The sequence below is a fragment of the Pocillopora verrucosa genome, chromosome 1 (genome assembly GCF_036669915.1).
Source record: "Pocillopora verrucosa isolate sample1 chromosome 1, ASM3666991v2, whole genome shotgun sequence".
Classification (NCBI taxonomy): Eukaryota; Metazoa; Cnidaria; class Anthozoa; order Scleractinia; family Pocilloporidae; genus Pocillopora; species Pocillopora verrucosa.
Window position 1 is genome coordinate 29,266,637 of NC_089312.1, and position 22,856 is coordinate 29,289,492.

At 37.0% G+C, this 22,856-nt stretch overlaps 2 protein-coding genes across 2 annotated transcripts; one reads left to right on the forward strand and one right to left on the reverse strand.

Annotated features, from left to right (window-relative positions):
• Window positions 1-2,599: 2,599 nt before the first annotated feature.
• LOC131780924 (annexin-B12) lies at window positions 2,600-16,375 on the reverse strand. The gene is made up of 17 exons (XM_059097551.2): window positions 16,284-16,375; window positions 15,374-15,443; window positions 14,404-14,596; window positions 12,916-13,224; window positions 12,573-12,661; window positions 11,995-12,039; window positions 11,271-11,358; window positions 10,422-10,516; window positions 7,918-8,031; window positions 7,149-7,205; window positions 5,836-5,869; window positions 5,487-5,566; window positions 4,911-4,979; window positions 4,693-4,794; window positions 4,400-4,475; window positions 4,176-4,288; window positions 2,600-3,899 (listed from the first exon to the last, which is right to left on the reverse strand). The coding sequence occupies exons 2-17, from the start codon at window positions 15,419-15,421 to the stop codon at window positions 3,774-3,776; spliced, it is 1,638 nt and encodes a 545-aa protein (XP_058953534.2). The 5' UTR covers window positions 15,422-15,443; window positions 16,284-16,375; the 3' UTR covers window positions 2,600-3,773.
• A 65-nt stretch (window positions 16,376-16,440) lies between these two features.
• On the forward strand, window positions 16,441-22,468 carry LOC131780867 (serine/threonine-protein phosphatase 2A catalytic subunit beta isoform). The gene is made up of 8 exons (XM_059097455.2): window positions 16,441-16,504; window positions 16,603-16,722; window positions 18,369-18,578; window positions 18,697-18,870; window positions 19,118-19,207; window positions 19,526-19,687; window positions 20,571-20,689; window positions 21,201-22,468. Exons 2-8 carry the CDS (start codon window positions 16,618-16,620, stop codon window positions 21,271-21,273), a joined length of 933 nt encoding a protein of 310 aa, XP_058953438.1. The 5' UTR covers window positions 16,441-16,504; window positions 16,603-16,617; the 3' UTR covers window positions 21,274-22,468.
• The last annotated feature ends 388 nt before the right edge of the window (window positions 22,469-22,856 follow it).

Sequence of the window (22,856 nt, forward strand, 5' to 3'; positions counted from 1 at the left end):
TCTGAAATCAAACCTAGGCACTAACTAAAATAGATACTACTTTTAAAAAATTTAAACAATATAGAAAACTCTAACCTGCTTTACATATTACAACAAAACATATTTTCTAAAATTAAATAAAAATAAGATTGTTGTTCTATGAAGAATTACTTTTATATTTAAAGAGATATTATTACAAAAATAATTCACTGCATTATATTTAGCTATTATCACTATTACAAACATCTCTGTAAGTCCACATTTAGCATCATTTAATTTGCTGCTCCAATGCAGTTATCTTCCTCTGAGCTCCATGTATTAGATAAATTTTCTTCCACTGAAGCAAATTTCATCATAGCAAAGAGCATCGCACTCCCATCTCTCTGTAAGGATTGTTTGCATTTGGAATTTTTCCCAGTAGAGGGTCATCAGATCTCTTCTCTTGGCAGAATCGAGAAAGGCTATAAAGAAAACATTGAAAAACAATTAGAAAGGTTTTGATACAAATAAAAATAAAAAAAGTATTAGATACGTGTGATAAGTGAAAAAATTCAAATTGTACTGGTACATAAGAAAGATACACTTGATAGGGGTACTTTTTCCAATTAAATCATTTCTAAATTTCTGGTTTGATAAGTATGATTGGCATCTAATATCTCCCTACAGTATCACTGCTGAATCAAACATTTACCATATGAGAATGAAGGAACTAATCTCTGACTAAAGAAGCTTTTGACTAATAGACAAATTCTGCTTTGCCAGTTCCTATTAAACCATACAAGAAGAAGCCTCATTGCCTCCTAGTGGACCAATTACTTTGGGTGTGCTGTTAAGTCACTTTAAACCAATTGCAGTCTTCCATCTTTACTTAAACTCAGACCAGTTGGAATTCATGTGACATGCTGTAGCCACAAAATTCAGTTGCAGTGATGTGCAGATTTTCACAGGAATTCTTCTTCAAACAAACTGTGACTTGTCCTGGTAATGTGTGACATGGAGTTTATACCCGAGATGGCTCATCTTCATCATGCTATCATAGCTGGCATCAAGTATGGAAGGAATACTCTTTCAAATTATTGGCAGAGCACCTATCCAGAATCTCCAAGGAATTTTAAAATCATGCTATTATTAGTTGATCTGATATCAAATTCTCTGAACTAACATTGTAGGAATTGTATGGCAGACAGTAAGGAGAATTATCAATGGGATCTTAGGAGAAATACAACAGTAAACTTCACCATCATCATTATTGAAACCCTCTCAGTCAGTCTCTACAATCCCCCAGCAAGTCAACACACATGACCTGTCTGGTGACAATTTAATAAACTGCAATATAAACAGGTGAATAGGCTAATCATGTAACCAGCTGCTTTCGTTTGTTTAACTATCCCCATAGCACGTTTGTGGTCTATACTTCAGTTATTGTTCCCATTCACTAAGTGATTGGGAGTCAATTGATAATCTAGGTCCATCTTTAAAAAAACCGAATTAATCGAAAATTTACGTTTGAAACAACGCATTTCCTGTGAAATATTTAAGAGTATTTTTGCAGGTTAAGTCTCCAGTTGAACTAAACAACCGCGGAGCATAATGCAGTCTACCAAACAAATGATCGGCAAAGTAAATAAGAAGGATCTAGTAAGAACTATAACTGGCTTAAGTTATTTTTTCAACCAATATCGAAAGCGTAACTTGTCAAATAGGGTTTCCAGCGGAACAAACTCCAGCCATCAATATCGCATTTAGTTCTGATATTTACGCAACCAAATATCACATTTTAAGAACTTAAGGTAAAATGTCATGAGCTTTTAACGTTTTGAAGGAAAATACAAATAAAATTCAATTTGAATTCACCTACAATACGATAGGGGTATTATGCCAGAAGTGTGGCGACTTTCATCCGCGCGATTACAGAAGGATATTTCTGCACGAACGTCACTGTTCTAGAAAAAAAAGCCTCCCATGCAAAATGGCTTCGACCCTTTTAAATCATGGATCGTTTTATTTGAACACGAACAATGCCAGCAAAAAGAGCAATTAATTAATAATCAGAACTTTAAAAAACCTGGCAATAAGCTTCAGTTAAATGTACTCAAGCGCGAACTTTTACTTACTCTTCGGAACAAACCGAGATCTTCTTTCTGGATATTTTACTTTCTCTCCTGAGTTGATCCACTTGTCTTCTAAGGTTATGATAGTCTTGTTCTCGCTGTGAGATCGTCGACTGACCGTACATGTTTACAAGTTTCTGTGCCAAAAAATGCGTGAAGTGACGACTAATCGCCTCAGCTCTCGAAAACAGCAGCGATGGCTCTCGTGACATATAAGGGTGGTTACCTAGATGAAGCGGATGTTGACTGCAGATTCCAGAAGAAGTAGTTGATTGGTGAGTTTTACGCGGACAATACTCTTTCGAGGCGAAGGGGTTGGGTAAAATTATTGTACAGGGGTGAGCTATTCTTTTGAAGAGAGTAGTATTGATATTAGCTTGTAACCTTTGAAGCAATTCCAGATTATTCCTCAAGCTCATCGCCTCTAACGAGTTCTGTTATCAAAATGTAAGGTGTTCAATTACCTTAGAGTTTTTATCACTTGCGGATTAAAGAGAAACCCACATGCGTCATTTCTGCCAGTATTCCATTTAATAGCACATTTGTTTGACAATAAGCCACTTGGATCAACGTTAGGGTAAAATTTGTAAAATAAGACGCATTATATACCTAAAGCGTGGGAAACCTGCTGTGCGCGTGCAAAAATATTCCTCCTGATCAAATGTTTCGGATTACCTCGGCCTGTTAGAACATGTGAAGTTATTTCTGTGTTGTTACCAATATCTTGATAAGCTCCAATATTTCGACTGCTTTGTTTTCTTTGTTCTACGTCACTCGTGAAAGTAACAGCTTCTTAAACGATGAGCAAAATTTATATTTCAAACCTTGTAGGTTTGTAATTTTTAAAATCGCATTTCTGCGTTTTCGCCTCCAAGAGCTCTCCTTAGCGTGAAACATCAAATTGTAGTAAAAGAAATGGTACTAAACTATTTGAAATAACTTACATTAGATAATATCTTCTGTCTATCTTTTAGTTTAAAAAGACTACCTACGTAATTTAAGGTTGCAAAGTCGTTGCATTTGTACTTTATAATATTTAATGCGTAGAAAATTAGAATCCTAACAATATGATCTGAGAATCGTTTTTGTTCCATCCTTGGCTAGATTATATTGCATGGGGAATACAATGTGTCTCATTTGCCCAAACCATTCAAATAAAAAAAACTGGCCTCGCCTAAGTTTTCAACAGCCAGAGGTAGTAAAGAAAGAAGTAGGATTTTAGCCTTTGTCGATACGACAACCAACTCATGCCCAGGGTCCCTCTTCCTCCCGGCCTCTAAGTTCTCAAAGATAGTGAGTGTGAGCAGTAGTAAGATTTGTGAGAGGTGAGATTCGGAAGAGAGACCATGAGAATGAAGTTGGGTGAAAGCTAGCAAAGAAGACCAAGTTCCACATTATGTTGCTTTCTCCGCAAAAGACCTAAAGGGCTTCCTTTGTTTATCTCTTTTCAACGACTGGTCCTCTTCCTTGATTTCCAAAAAAGGAAAATTCAACAAACTACCTCAATTTCACGAGATCAACTGATAAGAAAGTGGGCAATAAGCGTACGGCGCCAATACGGTCTGAGTATCTAAGAACTACAAGGTCATTAAATCATTATTGAATATCTTGTCGTTTCAACATCTGAGTAATTAATCGAAATTAAAAAAATGATACTGGGAGTTCATGTTTTGTTTTCTGCTTTTAGTTCCTGCCAACAACGGCTAGCAAGAGTTTCTTGTAGTCTCCGCTGCAATCTCCCTCAATCATCTTGAACAAGGTTTTGTGATACTTCTGCAAAAATGTTTGCTTGATTTCAACGAGGTCGCGCTAGGTAAAAACAAAGGAAATTTGCAATCAGTGAGATTAACAGATTTATCGTCTTGGAAAAGAATTTGTACCGGTGGTTACCGCTATCGTCTCGAGGGGAGATAGGCAGATATGATTTCTCCAGAAGCTTTCGGCAGACTAACCACTAATGGGACACTATCTATTGATGACATGACTAGGTATGCTTAGATGTACAGATAAAACATCGACAACCACAGCAACACCCATGACATCGTCAAGGAAAAACAATAACAACATGGGAAGAAAAGTGCTCACCTCAGAACGAGAAACAACACAGCGAATCAACGTCGCATCATCAGTTCCAGCACCCTTCATGGATTTCCACAGTCGATCCGCAAAGTATTCAGCAGGATTTCTTGAACACAGCACTGAAATGAAACAGTTTCAGTAACATTTAAAGATTTGGTGCAACATTCATCCACGCACTTTGGCTTCACTAGTCAAAACTAGTCAAAAACATAGCTGAATTGGCGACTTACCAATACATTTGAAACCCGCCTTTAAATCACCAGACATCTCGCGATCGATAGAATTCAGAATGTCACGTTGAGCAATCTGAAATCAAAAAAGCAACGTTCAGAGTAATTGAAATGTTTCCTCCTCCTAGAAACCCGCAAAATACGAATGGCACTAATTAAAAGTTTTAAGGCTCGATAACAAACTGCTGTACGGAACATGAGCCCACGCTCCGGCCCCAAAGAAAGGACCAAGGAAGAACGAAAAGCAGATGCTAGAAGGCAGCAAAAAAACGAGCCGATGAAAGCGTTCGTACCTTAACATATTCATCAAACGTTGCTCTCAGCTGTGGAAAGCTCCTGGACGCTAGAACAACATTAAATCGAGACTCGTCTGTTCCCCACTTCTTCTCACCCGCCTGTAATACAAAACACAACGTCATGTGAAAAGTATCAAGCTATTCAAAATGCCTTTGTAACGGTCATCTTCTATCGCGCTACAAGTATACGACTTCCTAAAAAACGTCTGTGTCACCTGGAACAAGTCTTGAGCCTCCTTTGTTGCCTTAGCCATGTCAACAGTGTTGGTCTCGTCTCGATTACCCTGTGTAATACGAAACAAAAAGGATCAGGAGCTTGCATTTGACTTACACCTTCCCTGATATTAAATCCCTTTCCCATGCGAGAACCACTCCGAAATTAATAAAGTTTAGCGTACTCAAAAAGTCTGAAATTTGAATAACTTTATTGCAATCGTCATCAAATTCACCCTGACTGTCGAAGTGAATTGAAGTCCAAAGCCCAGCTTATTCCCCGCAATCAGCGAAAGCTCTAGCAGTAATCGAGAGCAAGGCTGGTTGGAGAATCCTTTTTTTTCCTTCTCTTTTTTCTTTTTGTAATTTGCTGTCTAACATTTACCCTCCCAACAACAAAACGAACAAACGAACCAAATCAAAACTAGAAAATGACATTTTGAACCAAGGGCAAATTAATTGACAGCATAAGTATACATGGGAGTATAATAAAGCTAAGCGCAGTAAATCCTCTACAATAAGTTATCATGTTCAAGAGAGAAAACTTCACTGACCACAGGTAAAACCATTAGTGTTACCTGACACATTGAGACTAAAAGCCGCTTGAAATGGCCGCTTGTCTCGCTCACACAATCCTTCTCAAGGTCACGCTTATAGTCTGTGCAGAAACAGAAGAATATCAAAACGACAAATTGCTTTTAGTTTCAAAAGATCCATGCTAAGGGGGGGTGGGAAAGAGGCTCCATTACCGTTAACATTTTTTAATGAAACTATGTACTGGATATATGGTACTGTACATATGGTCAACAATTCCAAGTGCTCTATCATAGCAAAGCTATTTGAGTAACCTCGTGTGACTTGAATTTCAGGCATATATTTACACAGTAATCTCGCAGCATTTTGCCAAATTTCTATCTTTATACTTACACTCTGTGTAGGAACTCTTTATTTCAGCAATTTCCTTCAAAATGTACAAAAACCAAAGTCAGTTTGTAGTTGAGGGATTTGCAATTGAGTGTCACAGGAACCCAGGATTGCTTTGGGTTTGTCTACAAAACTAAATTATTGCCACCATGTTAACTGATCTGATTCAAAACTAAACCCAATCACGACTTAGTCACTTGCGTTTTCCTATGTCTCAAGCAGCATGCTTGCTTTTATTTTGCGTTGTTATTAGCTCTTCGAGATATTTCTCTTTCCTCTAATTGGCCATACAAATTATTTTGGTGTTAGTTTCACATCACCCAATCAAAATTGTACTGTAAACACACAAAAGAACCCCTCGATAAACACATTGGTGCGAACTTACAAATATCCTTAAAAGGACATCTGTCATCCATTGTGCACCTTTAAACAAACAGATATTGTTCGTATTCTTGGTTGGCCTAGCCTAGCCTTCGATCTCGTAGAGACTATCTTACATGCATGCTGGCTTTCAAATCTATGAACGGCTTAGCACCCTCCTACCTATTGAGTGATTTTACTCAAGCTAAGAATTGTCATACATATAATACCAGGCACAGGGATTTGATTCGTCTTCCTTTGGCCAAAAGCACTAAATATCAAGGCAGTTTTAGATATAATAATGGGTGCAATTTTAATAATCTGCCCAAAGCAATAAGATCTCTGGAAAGCCTTAAAACTTTTAAAACTGAGTGTAAGCAGTTTTTTAAACAAATTTAATTAGTTATGTAGACTTTGTATATATTTTCTCTGATGATTTTTACTTTTGTCTGTCAATTTTATTTGTAACTTTGTATTGTCAAATTTTGTTTTTGCAGGATTCTCTTTAAACTAGCTATGCTAAATGTGATGTCCCTGTTTAAATATTGATTAAATAAATAAATAAATAAATAAATAAAATATTAGCCTAAATTGTTCCAGTTTGTCATTTGCACTCCCTTTCTTGTTCATCTCCACCTCTAACCATAATTGCTATTGGAAGCTTAGTACAGTACCACTCAGATATATGATAAATGCGCAGACACATTTCATACGCTCAGACGCAGGATAGTCAGACGCGCATATTAGATTCTTTTGCGTGCGCGGATGAAAGAAAATGATTTCCTGACTCTTTCGTGTTTTTCCATCATAAAGAAGTAACTTCTTGTAGTTTTCCTTGAGTTAAAGGTAGTTTTATATGGCACAAAAAATTACTGAAGTTGTTTTGTCTGGAACTTCAGTTATATCTAAATCTGATTGATTTCGCATTCTTTTTAAAAAAAAATGGGTAGACATACCTTGTTAGAGCGAGTGCACATGATGTCAATCAAAGCCTCTTCATCTGTTCCAGCACCCTGAAATCATGAGATAAAAAATAATCAATCTAAGGTGATCAATGAGTTATGCAGAGCTTAGGAACAACTTTGTTCCAAAAGCCACTCTGGCCTCTATTTGCACGTTAAGCTTGTTCCACTGTCTTAAGGAACAACATTAAACCCTTTGACTCCCTGGATTTAACTGCACTGACAAATTTCTTCACAGCTGTAATAAATCATCAAGCAAACAGATGAGGAGAAATAAGAAAACAATAAACTACCAAATCCAATGTAAACTGGGGGAGAGGGTTATACAAGCCGTTATCATGTAAAAAACAGTGAGAAATGTAGGTTAAATCTCTCGTCACCTAGATTTAGTAATCAAATGATTTTGAATACAATTTGTGAAGAATTTCATTGCACTTGAATTGTTCTCCTTCAGCTTCATTATTTTAACTCTGCACCCAATTTCACCTTAATCTACTGTTTGGAATTTGATTGATGCCCTCTCATTACTATGTGACCAACAGTGACGAGACAACCAGTCCTTATCTCTGACTCAGACTTGCAGAGACTCCACGACATCACACACAGCTATACAATGCACACCTGTACTTGTCTTTGTAACCTTTTATAGAGCCTTGTCAACAAGACTTATTGCCTTGAGTCTCCCAACTCCAGACACCCTTAATTTCATTTATTCAAACACTTTCTAACAGCTAACAAGCACACAGATTTGGTGCTTACTCACCCTCATGGCACGCCTCAGACACTTGGCATCATACAAAGAAGATGGTTCCATCAATGCCAACAAACAATCTTCAAGGTTACCACTAAGCTCTGACTTCAGATCATTCATTAGATCCTAACAATAAAATTGAAAAGCAACATTTTATTTCTTTCAACCTTCCTGAGGCATAAATTCTAACAGTCACACATACTTCTGCAACCTTAAAAGGCAAGATAAGAAAAAGGAATGGCATGCTCAACCCCTTACAGCCTAGCATCCACATCCATATTCTCCATACTTTCTCAAAAAAATTTTCTTTGGTACTGGCAAGGAGAATTTGTTTTGCAATTAAGTTGGCAATCATCTGCTTTTTTTGCATCACCTTATTGTTTGATGTAAGGGTGATACTGTGGGGCAAAAATTAGATGTTAGTCATTTTTGGCAGTTGAAGGGTTTGCAACAGTAAAGAATTCTTGGCCCCATTCATCAGCACTCCAACCAAGATCTTTTAATACTTAGGTTGATTGACAAACTACAATAAGCTACTAAGAGTAACATTTGGTTGACCTGCACTAGGCATTCAGTTAAATCAAAGAATACCTATTGCCAACTTGTGCATAACATACTTAATCTAAAGATGAAACATGGTTGTGGACTTGTAATTATTGGTCTTGCAGCAATGCAAGGTTGCTCTTTTGTCAAAAAGTTAAGCTTCCAGAAAATCACGGAGAGATCCACAATTACGGTACCCCTTCAACTCCACAGAATAATAAACTCATGTAAAATCTACATAAACAGCACAAAATAGTACCATAAACATCCATGTATAAGCCAAACTTTTTTTCACAAAATTGAAGCCAAAAATCAAGGGTGCAGCTTATCCATGGATACATCTATGTTTGGAGTTCTCAAAAACCTAATTAATATTCATAAAACTACTTAAGATGCCAAGAAGAAAACATAAAAGAAACTGAGAGAATGTTGCAGTAGGTCATTGACATTTTCATTGAGTGGTGGCTCCTAAAGGAGCCGTTTGTGTCTTTGTCTCTTTCGGCAAATCTTGCTCTCCAACAGTTCTTTCAAGCTATTAATTTTCGCTTTACACAAACAACTAAACACCAACATACAAGGAATCTCTCGTTGTTTTTTACTACCATCATGGCGAATTTGTCAACTGCATTATCAGGCTCTTGTTCTGCATGAAGTTTTTCGCCTATTGCAGGTTTCCAAACATCTTTATACCCGTGGTATCCCCAAACAGCTGAGTTGATGATGGCCAGGTCCTGGCCCAGACTCCTCCCAACATTTAAAGCTTGGCTACTAAGCACTTGTTTGTTTTCTCTTCTGTTTCACTTTCTTTAGACTTGATAAATGTGAAAGATAGCTACAACGTTTTATGTTGGTGTTTCGAAACCTTGATTGTTTGTAGCAATACAACTCTACTGAAACTTCAAACTGTATTGTTTTTATTTTTTTTTCCAAATTCTGCGCTTCCAAATCAGGGGTGCAGCTTATCTATGGATGCGGCTTATACATGGACGTTTATGGTATCTTGTATTTATCAAATTTCCATTTGCAAAATTAATCAAATTTAGACACTGCAATCAAATCTTTCTTTGCCTGCACAAGCCAAATTCCACTATTTTCCATTCCTATATAACATTTTGCCTTACAGTTGCTCAATAACTATTTGCATTGTAACACAATGTTCTTTGTTTAATGGGTTTTGTCCTGCTTGAATCTGATAACAAACCTTCAAGTTTTCTGCTTTGGAATGAAAATACCTCAGAACGCATTGTGTGTAACTGCAAGTTTTTTTAAATTAATTGGAATTAAAGATATGCAGCAACAAATTCCACAAGTTTTATTGTGTTAGAAAAGCACAGGATTATTTTTGTCTGCTTCTGATCAATCCAGTTGCCAATGTTTAGAAAAGATAATTGAATTCAATCACGGTTCTTGTTTTACATCAGATCATAAACAGTTGAAGCAATTCGTAGTATTAGGTTTGTGCCTGAACTCATTAAATTTTTGTTCACTTGGAAGGTGGTATTTAAATCAATGATGCTTAGTATAAACAGTAACAAAGCTTCTCTATTGTTGTATGTGTGGTTAGTACTCCAATATGGTTTCATGCTTGGGCCAGTTCTGAACGACTTATTACCACAATGTTTACATCGTAGTGAGTGAGTGACTGAGTGACTTAGTGAGTGACTTATTTGCATAACAGAGTCCCCATAAAAACTTCTTTGCACGAGTTGAAAATGGGGCATAATAATAAAAAGTACAATAGCAGCTGCAACACACAACTCCCTCCTTTTTTTCACCCCAATGCTACTTCCCTGTAGTTAAGTATTGGGCACCATTTTAATGAATGCCTGAAACAGGCTTTAATGCTGTCAAGATGCCACATATGAAATCAGTTACTATGTATATTCACCCTAAATGAAACTCATGCAGCAATCAGAAGGATGATGAGCAGTTCCTGCAGATCTTTTTGGGAGAAGCACTTTAAATTGACCTACCTTTCCAAACATAGTCTTGTACCTCTTTCTAATTTCTACTCTTTGAGCATTGCTACGCTTCACAAGGATATCAATGAGGGCAGCCTCATCAGTCCCTATGGCAAACCAAAAAAAACATATTTTCAGAGCAAAATTATAAGAAATGCTTCACATAAAGAGCACAAAATTGATAGCTTGATGATGGGAGAGAAAGATTTGTAAACAAATGGTCCCTTTTGTACAGAATAAATCACAGGCGGCCCAAGCTCACGTCTCGAGAAAAAGCCAAGGATGAATTCATGAACGCGTCACGCGTTGTGTGACTCGGTGTTAAGTTACGGGAGGAACCGTTGAAAATTTGAACACGTTATAAGGAATAGTATGGGGAACGAAATATGGTCGATTTACAACAATAAATATTTCGAAATATGAATATTTTACACGTAAAATCAATAAAAACTTACTCATGCCCCGTGTATCCGTCGTAGTTTCTGGCGATTTCTGCTGTTTTAAGCTTGCTTTACCATCACTGTTATCCATGTCAAAAGACGTCTTTTGACATGGATAACAGTGATAGTAAAGCAACCTTAAAACAGCAGAAATCGCTAGAAACTACGACGGATACACGGGGCATGAGTAAGTTTTTATTGATTTTACGTGTAAAATATTCATATTTCGAAATATTTATCGTTGTAAATCGACCATATTTTGTTCCCCATACTATTCCTTATAAAGTGTTCAAATTTTCAACGGTTCCTCCCGTAACTTAACACCGAGTCACACAACGCGTGACGCGTTCATGAATTCATCGTTGGCTTTTTCTCGAGACGTGAGCTTGGGCCGCCTGTGAATAAATAACTGGAAACTCACCTGCTCCTCTCATGGCCTTCCGTAACAATTCACAATCAGCTTCTGCATCAAATGGAGAGACTGAAACAATGGTACCATGACCATATTTCTTAAAAGAAAATAACCGCACATCAGCAACACTTCAGTAAAGGGCTTACCAAAAACTCTTACCAGGTACATGTACCTGTTCCAGGAGCACAGTTTGTAAAACAAAGTATGATTGTGAACAGAGCAAGAGTATCTAGTAAGTGCAAAGATGAAGGGGATTTGGGTCAGGTCAAGAAGAGAGAAAAGTTTGGGTTTACCCAGCAATAATATATTAAGTAATTAAAAAAAATTGAATGATTATAAACTGATACATCAAAAAGTCGTTACATCATTCCAAGATGCAATTTTATTGGTAAAAAATTTTGGTAACTAAAATTGCAGAAAAATTATCTGGCAACTTGTGATTTTTTAATTTGTTGGTGTGAGCCTTATTTGTTTTTTTGTATTTTTTTTTTAATCAAAGGCACATAAACTTTTTTAACAACTAGTAGCTTCAGAATTATCTTCTCTAGTTACACAGTCAAGTAGTGCTACATGTCAAAGGCCATATCATTTGAAGACTCCACAAATATTGAAAGAATTATATTGTTCACACGTACAAGTACACATATATACTTTTTTTTTTGTCCAAAATGGTAACTTTACCACCAATACATTAAATAATATCATCTCACAGTGTAACAGAATATGAACTTACTGCTTTTAAAGACATTGAAGCCATCTGGGCAGTTGGAGGACCACCCTGATAAGCAACAAAAACATTTTATTAATTTTGTTTGTTCATGAGCCTGTATAAGAATAGAATAGTCATTTCCATTACCCCACTAAAGACAGAAAGGGCGAATCCAAAGGAGGAAGAGGGGAATTTTGGGGATTTCTATAGAGTTGGCTAAAGTGGAGATAATTTTGTAAAAAACAATGATTTCCATAGCAAAGTGATAGACCTGTAGACTGTAGTTTTGAGCACATTAACTTATCTGTAGATTTTGTGAAATAAATCACTCTCCCAAATTAATTCTGACCTGATGCACATCCAACAAGACTATAATGTGAGATAAAATTTTATTTCAATACTTCCACAGTTATTAGGGATAACTTCATATTTTTTAGTGAAATTAATTCACATCTGTAATCCTTATTTTTTACCAAACAGACATGAAAAACCAATGGCGTATTTCTATATTATCAAATGAGTAAAAACCTTGTTTTCAACCAATACTGACTACAAATCAATGCCCTTGTCTACCCCTAAATGAATTTCTTTTGAATACTTACCCCGCCAGAGGGAGCAGGAGGCTTTGCTGGTTTCTGTTGAGGAGCAGAGGAGGGGGCTGTTGGCGGAGGGGCACTGTGTGTAGTAGGAGCTATAAAAGAAATTACAGTAATTTAATTCATTTATGAATGTAGCAATAGCCTAACTTACTGAAGAGGCTCTGAGGTCTAGTTTTGGAGCATCAGAGCATGAAATCCAAAGGTCACAAGGAATCAAAATTGTTTCTTCATCCCACATAATTGCAAAGCAAAGAAAGATCTTTCTATGTTTCCCTAATAGTAATCACATTATTGTTATGCCATCAAATATTAAGTGTATGAAAACTTTTTGAGGAAATACATGTACCTTGTGAGCTATAGTTCTGTTGTGGGGGCTGATGTCCAGGGTGGGATCCATATCCAGCTGGGGGAGGTTGTGCCCCATATCCACTTGCAGGAGGATGCCCTCCATATCCTCCTGTAGGAGGCGGACCTCCATAACCACCAGGAGGCGCACCATAACCACCAGTAGGAGGAGGCCCTCCATAGCCACCTGCTGGAGGTGGAGCTCCATAACCACCTTGAGGAGGTGCTTGACCATATGGTTGTGAGCCATAACCCCCAGAGGGAGGAGGAACGCCATAGGGTCCCCCAGGAACAATCCCTGGGGAAACTCCTGAGACAATGGAAAACAATTTGCAAAAGGTTTATTGTTAGTTCTGGAAACACCTTAATACCAGATCAATATTATACTGTAGCCCTCTGGTCATTTCCAACCTATTATTTAATTAAAAAATTTGGCAAAATGACCAACAGCAAGGACACAGGAAAAATCTTCATATATGAACCAGTGGATTGAGAATCTTCAGGCAGAAAATATTACTATAACGCCCTCAGTACAAAAACAGTGTTTGTATATTTATAACCTAACTTTGTAAAACTTTTATTCAGAAAAATAAGAGGAATGGAGAGTTTCGACCAGATTGGAGTGTTTTGGATGGTACAGTCTGGATATAAAAAACAATGATTATTACTGCACATATAAACAAAATTACTACATCCACATGGTAGTAGCAGTTGTTATGCTGGTCAGTAATGTATAAATACTATTTTTATAATAAGGAATAAAAAATCTCCTATACTAAGAATATGCTAATGAACAAATGACCAAACATGGGCAACTTTTTAGTCAGAAGTTCATTAAAACCAATGGCCAACTCAGAACTTTCAAATGCATTCTGGAAAGATGTAAAGCTTGTCCTTTCAGTCATAATGCTGATACAAAATCAGGACCCAAATGATACATCAAAATTACAAATCACTTCGCATACAACTCCCTTAATGTCTTCTATTACATAACTTGCACTTATTGCAAAACAATATATATTGGTGAAACAGGAAGACAACTAGGTGACCAATTACAAGAAACCTGTACAATGTACAAAGGTATGACAGACAAACCAGTTGCAAGGCACTTTGATCTCCCTACTCACTATAAGCAGCCAATGGCAGTCTGCTGCCTTTCCTTATATCTAGGCAGTTCAGAAAGCCTCAAAACTCTAGAACAAAAATTCATCTTTCAAATTGGCACTTGCAATCCCTGCAGTATTAACAAACACTTTTCATTCTAATATATTCTTGTTTTTTTTTTTTTGTCACCATGTTCTTACCGATAGCGAAGCTCCATTTTCTGTATATAGACACACACAACCCACAATTCCCCAATCAACACTGAATATATATGTATACTATTGGCAAAAGAATTTCCATCTGCTAATAGACAAAATCTATATATGTTTTCAATTCTATCATTGTGTCAAACAGTTAAAAGAAATCACTGTTTATTGAAACTTACCTGGAGGTGGTGGATAGCCTCCACCAGGGGGAGCAGGGTAGCCACCAGCAGGTGGGTAACCTGGAACAGGGGGGTAGCCTCCAGGAGCAGGGGGATATCCCCCACCAGGAGCAGGAGGGTAGCCTGCACCGGGAGCAGGAGGATAACCAGGATCAGGGGGATATCCACCAGTTTGAGGATATCCTGGATATCCCTGACAAAATATGACAAAGAGAAAGAAACATTAACCCTTTACACCCTAATATCAGTATGTATAATCTCTATACTGTTCTTTATACATTTTCTAGGGTGCTGACAAGGAGAATTCAATTAACAATAAAGACCTTTTTTAGTTGGAGATCATTTCCTCTATTCATGTGTTCTTGTGATTCAGGCATGATATTATAAAGAGAAATTGTATGCCAGTTGTTCTTTGGGGGTCAGAGGGTTACATGGCTCAAGATGTGAGAGCATGTATTTTTTTCTGTAAGCAATCATCTTGTCACCATAGGGCCATGTGAAGCTTGTCTAGTAGTGTGCAGAGTGTAGATAGTAAACATTCTCCTTTTGGTGAAGGAAAACTTTGTCTCTACCAGGTTACTTAAAGGTTATAAGGAAAAAATATCCTATTGTCACCATGCATCATTGATTTGAGCATCATCATCATTGATTTGAGCCAATTGGATAAAAGTATGCAACATGGATTAAGGCAGATGCTCTTGGCCATATGTTGTATGCATAACATTGGAAAGGGGATAGAAATAACCAGATGGGCCTCATGATTTACAGGACAGTTTTAGACTCCATATAGGAAAGCTGTAAGCTATGAACCTTGCTTAAATGAACCAAAAATTGGTCATCAAAGGCTTTAATAAACCTATAACTGGAATACTAAAGGCTCATTAGGTCATAGCTGGTGTTCCATGCAAGTGAATGCTAAGACAATCTATTGCTTCACAGAGGTATGTAGTGCATGCATCACAACAATTACCCCGCCAGGAGGGTATCCAGGTCCACCACCATATGGAGGATAGGACATTATACAGTTCGTCAAATAAAGCCTGCAAAAGGAACACAAGAAAAGTACAGTATATGACTGTAATACTTAGCACAGGGAACAAAGTAATGGTGTTTGTCTCCCACTATCAAGGAAAACATGTTGCATAGTTAACTGAGACTCCTTAGAAGCCTTTTGGGATAAGATTCAATGTTCCCACCCCTCCCAAAGTACCAGCTGCTAAACTCCACACCACATTCCTTTCCCAATGACAGGTAGTGACAGCTAGGGCTTCCATTTACAAGAGTAGGAAATTTGCTGTTTATTACTTAAAATGATCTTCTCGCCACCGTTCCTCTACACCTGTACGTGTCGTAATCCGTGTTATGGCTGATAGTCAATTAACCAGCATTGCACATAAGCGGCGTACATGTACATCCGAGCACAACAATCTCTTTGGAAGCATTCAACACATTTTCACAGAAATAATGATCAAACGTTCTCAGCTGTTTCAATTTTCTAGTTTCGTGTTTTCCTACTGAGCATTTAGTTTCCAAACAACAAGTTGCTGATTGCAGAAGCATCGAACATTTCCTCACGTTCCGAGCAAGGAAACTTGAGAATTACTTTCCATACGCAAGACACATTGAACTAAACATTTCTAAAATTTAACGATATGCTAAACTGGTTGCCTGAACACAGATGGTATTGATATGAGTCCACCTTCAATATGTTCGAATCCCGGCCCCCCAACCACTACATATCCGCTTTGCAATGCCAAACTCCATATTACGCTATGTACCTTGAAGACAGGTGAAATCACTGACAAGTGATAAAGATCAGAAAAAACTAAGAATTATGCTAATTTAAATAAGGTTTTTTCGATCAGCTGAAAAATACTCACCAGAAAATCCAGGCAATAAGAGTAAACCTCTAAAGTGGAACTATTTTCCGCGTCTTTGAAGGACAACACAAATGTTAGTCACTGAAGCACTGGAACCCAGGGGGAGAGGCATTAACAAATATGGATAGATTGCCCATATTTGGTATATTACGTACATGTGCCATAGCCGGTGTCAATTTTATCGACCGCCATAGTTACTTTTGGACGTTTGAATTACGGAGGTAGTCGTTATTATTGAGCAACTTTAATTATTTTACATTACTTTGGGGTATCAGAACATACGAAAATAAATAAGTGAATATTTTTTCTGCTTTACCAGAAATATTCGATAACTATGGTGGACGATAAGGCGACAGCAAAAGATTTAGAATCATGGATTGAGCAGTTAATGGAATGCAAACAGCTCAGCGAAGCTCAAGTGAAAACGCTCTGTGACAAGGTAAACTTGGATTTTCTTGTTTCTATAGCTGCGATTTTATTATTGCAGAATTAATTCTCTTGTTCAAGAGTTTCAAAAAAAATTTTGGTAGAATCATAAGAAAGAAATCTGTGATTAGACTAACATGTATGTTCCATCGTTAATATATTACATAGAGAGGTAGATCAAGCTCAGCTTGTCATTTCGTCGAATATTGTAAAATTGCGCGTAATTTTGTTTTCTTGTTTAACATTGATCATACCTCGTGGCCCATAGGTGTCAATTTTATGAGAGATCGAATCAGCTTAACGTTTTTGAAACGTCAACTTCATAGTGCGTATGCATGCATTCGAGTTTATTTCTGGCCCTGCCGTAATTTATCAATTTCGTGGATGAAATAATATTATGGTTCAACCTTTGGTCAACTCCCTTGTTTTTCTTTTAATCAAAACTCAAATTTGATCAATTGATTTTTGAATAAACTATTTTAAAACAAAATTCGAGTTTCAATTCCAACTGGTGTAATTTTTCACTCTGATTCTTACCCTTTTCACTGCTATAGTTTTTTTTGTTTTCTACGTTTGACTTAAATTTGCGTTTGGCATACCGTGTACCATCTCACGGATTATTGCAACCATTAACAATAGTATCATAGAGGAGTTGGCGAGTTATTTGAGTAAGAATTAGTTTGACTCGAAAACAATTGATGGAAGTCATTGAAACCCCTATCCATGCTGGTCTGCAAAGAATGACAAAACTCTACAAGATCCTGCCTGTGATTGAGCTCTTAACCTAATTAAGATTCTAAGGTTAAGTGAGAGCTCAACCCCAATAACCTGAAATGCATTAGGTTTTTTTTTCATGAATAGTGTTCTCACATTGGCTACACTAGTCTAGAAGTGAACATAAATAGAATGAGTGGTTGTCAACAAAACAGTGGCTTCTTTCTTAAATTTCCAAAGTGTCCTTAAGGAAGTGGTGAGTGTCATGGAGTTTTAAGCATGATTGATTCAAGCAGCACATAGCCATCTTTCCACCAGAGAAAGAACATGTAGAATACATGTAGTTTGAGTGGAATGGTCTGCAGGGGAAGAGTCATCACACAAATGGCTAGCTGTTCAGAATCCCCCAAGTGTTCAGCCTTCCTGTAATTTGGGAAGATAACAAATTATCTAGCTTCTCTTTTTCTCTAGTATCCCCCATTAATCAGTATGGATTATAGTGATGAACATCTTCCCCAGTGATCCTGCTTTACCTCTTGCAAAACTGTTCTCAATATCTCAAAAATATCAGCTTGAATTTGACTAAAAAGTGGTACTTTTACATAAATATATCTTTGACTGTAAAAAATGTTATGTAAAATATGGCTTGCTTTTCTGACTGTTGATTGGAAAAAAAGTAGAGGAAAGGAAATGTTTGAATATCAACTTATGGCAAATCAGTTTGATAAGCAACTGAAGTTAAACCCCTGCCTTGGTATCTTTTCTTTTTTGCTTTTGCATATTTATCTGACAATGTGATTGCAATTACTTGTAAATGTATTTTGGGATAGCATTTACTGGGTATGTTCCCCTAAACAATGTTCATTGTACCCAATTGAAATTTGTTGGCTTTGACCACTGGTAGAATCATGCAATTTTGGACTGTTTTATTTATTTTATTCTCAGGCTAAAGAAATTCTTAGCAAAGAATCAAATGTGCAAGATGTGAAGTGTCCAGTCACAGTTTGTGGAGATGTACATGGCCAGTTTCATGATCTCATGGAACTATTTAAAATAGGAGGAAGGTCTCCTGACACCAATTACCTATTCATGGGTGACTATGTTGATAGAGGATACTATTCTGTCGAAACTGTAACCCTTTTAGTCACACTGAAGGTTAGTGAAAGGGCAGTTTCTCCACTTGCCTTAGTTCTCTTTTTATCTTTTTTTTTCTGGGCCCTCATGTGACAAGGAGGTTGTCTTTGTTGATTCAAATGTATGTTCCTTTTTCTAGGTTCGTTTTCCTCATAGAATAACCATTTTACGTGGAAACCATGAAAGTCGTCAGATCACCCAAGTATATGGATTTTATGATGAATGCCTCAGGAAATATGGGAATGCAAATGTTTGGAAGTATTTCACAGATTTATTTGACTACCTTCCTCTGACTGCATTAGTAGATTCACAGGTAAGTTCGCTCTTTAGTATTTGGTCTTCATTGAAACTTTTAGCTTCATTCACAGTAGTTATACACTGCACAAGGGTATGAAATGAGGAACATATCTATCTAGGTTAAGGAATGTGAATAATGAATGTGAATGTGTAATAAAGCAAAGTAAATCCCTTGAGCAGAGCAATACAGGGAAAGTGTTATTTTTGGGATGTAAATTTGCATTCCTCTTTGTTGAAAATAAAACATTCTTTTGCTGTTACAGATATTTTGCCTTCATGGTGGTTTGTCACCTTCCATTGACACACTGGATCACATTAGGGCTCTTGATCGTATCCAGGAAGTCCCTCATGAGGTTTGTTAATATTTTTTTCATAATCCTGTAGAACTCCTTTCCATTCTTTATCTTAATAACTTCTTTCCTCTCTTTTTTTACTTACTGCAACCAGTACTTGCTTCCACACATTTTGTTTTCCTCTTGAAGTAGAAACTGTTTCAAAGTGGACATTCATTGTTAAACTGCTGCTGTGTCCAGTGATTTTAAGAAATCACACAATCTTATGATGTCAAAGTGATATAATTCTGCAATGATGAGGACACACTATAATCAATATCATTCCAAGCAGTGTCTATATTTTCTGTAACTTTTTGGTGTTTGACGTTTTATTTTTAGGGTCCAATGTGTGACTTGTTATGGAGTGACCCAGATGATAGGGGTGGTTGGGGTATTTCACCACGTGGTGCTGGATACACCTTTGGACAAGATATATCAGAAACTTTTAATCACACAAATGGCCTGACTCTTATTGCAAGAGCTCATCAACTTGTTATGGAGGTTAGAGATAAGTAATGTTTGCCATTTGTTGCACTTTAATGTTGTTGTTGTTGTTGTTGTTAGGGTTGTTATTAGTATCATTGTTATTGCTGCAACTATTATTATTATTGTTGTTGTTGTTTCATTGAAAACCTTTCACAAATACATGTAAACTCTAACCAAAGTCCTCAACTTAGCCTGCTTGGGGTTTTCATCAGATATTGGAGATAGGTAAATTCACAGGCTATATTTTGATGGCTCATGCTGTTTTATTTCTATTCATAAGTGGAGAATATGCCCATGTTATTCCAAGCTATTCTTCGACTATCACATGTGGTCAGGGCGTGAAATTGTGCCTAATACAGGCGCCAATGCGACTAGATTTTTCACTTTGGCGACCAAATCCTGAAAGTTAGTCACCAAATTGGTGACTACAACGTTTCATCATAACCTTACTAAGAGAAATAGTGAATTAAATAAATTCGCAGAGATAAATCCGCAGCAAACTTCCTCGTTAAGTTAGTTTCCAAAACGTAGCACATGCATCTCCATCGATAACTAGACGCCATCTTGGATTTAGATGAGCCTGAACGTTGTATATCATACATCCTCTCCACTTTGTAGCACGTTGAAGATCTTTTCCCTAACTTAATTTTGAAGGGTCTATCTAGAACGCTGACAGTGTAAAGAAAGATTTTGTTTGTCTTTGAAAATGGCGACCAACTTTTTTTTAATTGGCTACCACTTTGAAGAATTTAGGAGCCAAGTGGCTATCAGAAAAAAAAGTTAATTTCACGCCCTGGTGGTACTGAAAATTACACTGTATGTGTACACGTAAAGACTAAGTTGCCACTGAAGTTGTTTCAATGGTTGTAATGTATTGGTATCCCATTTTGTTTTACAGGGTTACAACTGGTGTCATGATAGGAATGTAGTTACAATATTTAGTGCTCCAAACTACTGCTACAGATGTGGAAATCAAGCTGCAATCATGGAACTTGATGATGCACTGAAGTATTCATTGTGAGTAGAAATAGTATCTTGCTCATAGTCTCTTAGCCAGGTTTTGTGAACTGTTTTCACCTTTGTTCTATTAGTAAACTTAGGTCACCTGTCTTTATAGTCTTTCCAGTCTGTAGATACAGTTGAATAAGGATATTTCCTATAAAAACTTTGGATTGATGATGATGATAATTCCATTTTGTTGTTGGTCAATGGTGTTTTCCCAATGCAGTAACTCAAACAAACAGTGATCATGAGTTTTTCTTAGATGAGGTAGTAATATAAACTTGGATTAGGAAGCCTTCATCTTTGCATCTATTAGGAAAGAGATGGCAACCTTTTGAACTTGTAGCTGCAAATACTTTTGAAATTCAGGAACACAGTTGTGATAAGCTATTGGGTGCAGTGCTCAAAATGCTGTCATGGGAAAACAAGGGTTGTCGTTGTTGACATGAGGTGAAACCACCCACAAGTATTTTGTGATGCTCATTTTTATTGATGGCTGATCTATCACTTTATTTTGTCTTTGCAGCCTTCAGTTTGACCCAGCACCTAGACGAGGAGAGCCACATGTCACTCGCAGAACACCTGACTACTTTTTGTGATGAAAAATTACTTTGAGACCTTGTAAACCTTTCATGGCATGTTGTCCTTTTTTGGGGTCCAAGTGGATGCATATTTGGGGATGCTTCCCAAGGGAACTTATTGCTTTGGTGGCAATTTTTTTTAAAGAAATCCATATCATTGTCTTTCAGGTTATGTTAATTTGTTTTAAACATGACCTTTCCAGATGTAATCTCATCATAACTTGTAAATGCTATGGAGGGTTATTCTAACTAAGGATCAAGTCAGCTTTACTTTAATGTCATGGCAAATATACTTTGTATATTGTAAGAAAATCAATTATCGTGCAGCATACAAGAACATCAGTATTTTTAAGAGGCCATGATGCTTGAGTGCAATCAGGAAAACTGGCTCTAATGCACAAATTTAAGTCTTGCTGGTAAATGTTCTGGAAAAAAAGTAATTGAAAGGACAAAATTGTCTTTTTGGTATGATTTTTCTGTGGAAGTCCCATCTCATAATGCAAGAACTTTTTAGGAAAACCATATAAAAGATTCAGAGTACTCAAAAAGAACAAGCCAGGCAATGAAAGATAACCTTTTTTTCCTTTTCTATTTATTAAGTTTACCAGTGAGCCTTGGCATGATGCACTCAGCCTACCTTCTGTGGTTGCCATCTTAACATATCGAATATGACCACCAGATTTCACTATTTCAGCAAATGTTTCACTTTTCTGATTTCAAATATGCCCAATCAGAAGAGGGAAATCCATGATACTGTCCTTAGGACTGCTGCTTACACAGGGATGCATATGTGGTATGTCTTCCTCCCTCTTCTCTACAAAGGAGGTCATCTCATGGGCAGAGTAGGATGTGTAACAACTGCTGGTCCTAAGATTACGTTCAGAGGGCTATTGTGAAACTGATTCTTACAAAATCAAAGTAAAGCCTTGATTACTCTTCATGATCTGAGTTTTGTTAACCTTTGGTAAGTCTATGACTTCAGCAGTAATGTCTTCTTGCTGTTGCTGGATTTGTTCTCAGTGATAATTAATTAAGGTTTCTTGTAGTCATACTCTTGTCACAGGTTAACACTTCATTTCTCCAGTATGTAAGGATGGTTATCTAAAGTAATTTGACCAATGAATGTAACTTTACACTGTCAATAGTTAAAGAACATATCCTTAGTAGTGTAATTTTATTTTAGCCGAGATTATTAAAATATGGCAAGAGATAATTGCTTTTTTTTCTACCTATATCAGCATCATTGGGAACTCGTGGATTTTAATTGTTGTCAATACTATTTTTCAATCCAATGCAAATATCTTTCCATTCATTTTATGTTTTTGTGGCTCAACCATCTTTTGTGTCTACTCAACAAAAAATAGACATACTCCTCGCTCAGCATTAAACTACATTGAAGTTACCTGAGAAAACGCCTCGATTTAACTTTGTGTCGCGTCCTCAGATAATGAGTTTGTGTGGTTCATGGTTGGGGAGGGGGTGGTCTAAACCAGGATGAAATTAGGGGGGGGGGGTGGGTTAATCCCTGCACCTTCTATCTCCGCCAGTTAGTCACCTAGTAAGCACGATGATCTGTTACATTTGGTTTGAACTTAAAGCTT

Coding starts and splice junctions, on each gene's coding strand:
- LOC131780924 (XM_059097551.2), bottom strand. CDS start 15,421: ATGTCCTATCCTCCATATGGTGGTGGACCTGGATACCCTCCTGGCGGG. Junction 11,359..11,994: donor CTTCAATGTCTTTAAAAGCA/GTAAGTTCATAT, acceptor TTTTCTTTTAAG/AAATATGGTCATGGTACCAT. Junction 8,032..10,421: donor ACAAGACTATGTTTGGAAAG/GTAGGTCAATTT, acceptor TTTTATTGTTAG/GATCTAATGAATGATCTGAA.
- LOC131780867 (XM_059097455.2), top strand. CDS start 16,618: ATGGTGGACGATAAGGCGACAGCAAAAGATTTAGAATCATGGATTGAG. Junction 18,579..18,696: donor CCCTTTTAGTCACACTGAAG/GTTAGTGAAAGG, acceptor TCCTTTTTCTAG/GTTCGTTTTCCTCATAGAAT. Junction 18,871..19,117: donor CTGCATTAGTAGATTCACAG/GTAAGTTCGCTC, acceptor TTGCTGTTACAG/ATATTTTGCCTTCATGGTGG.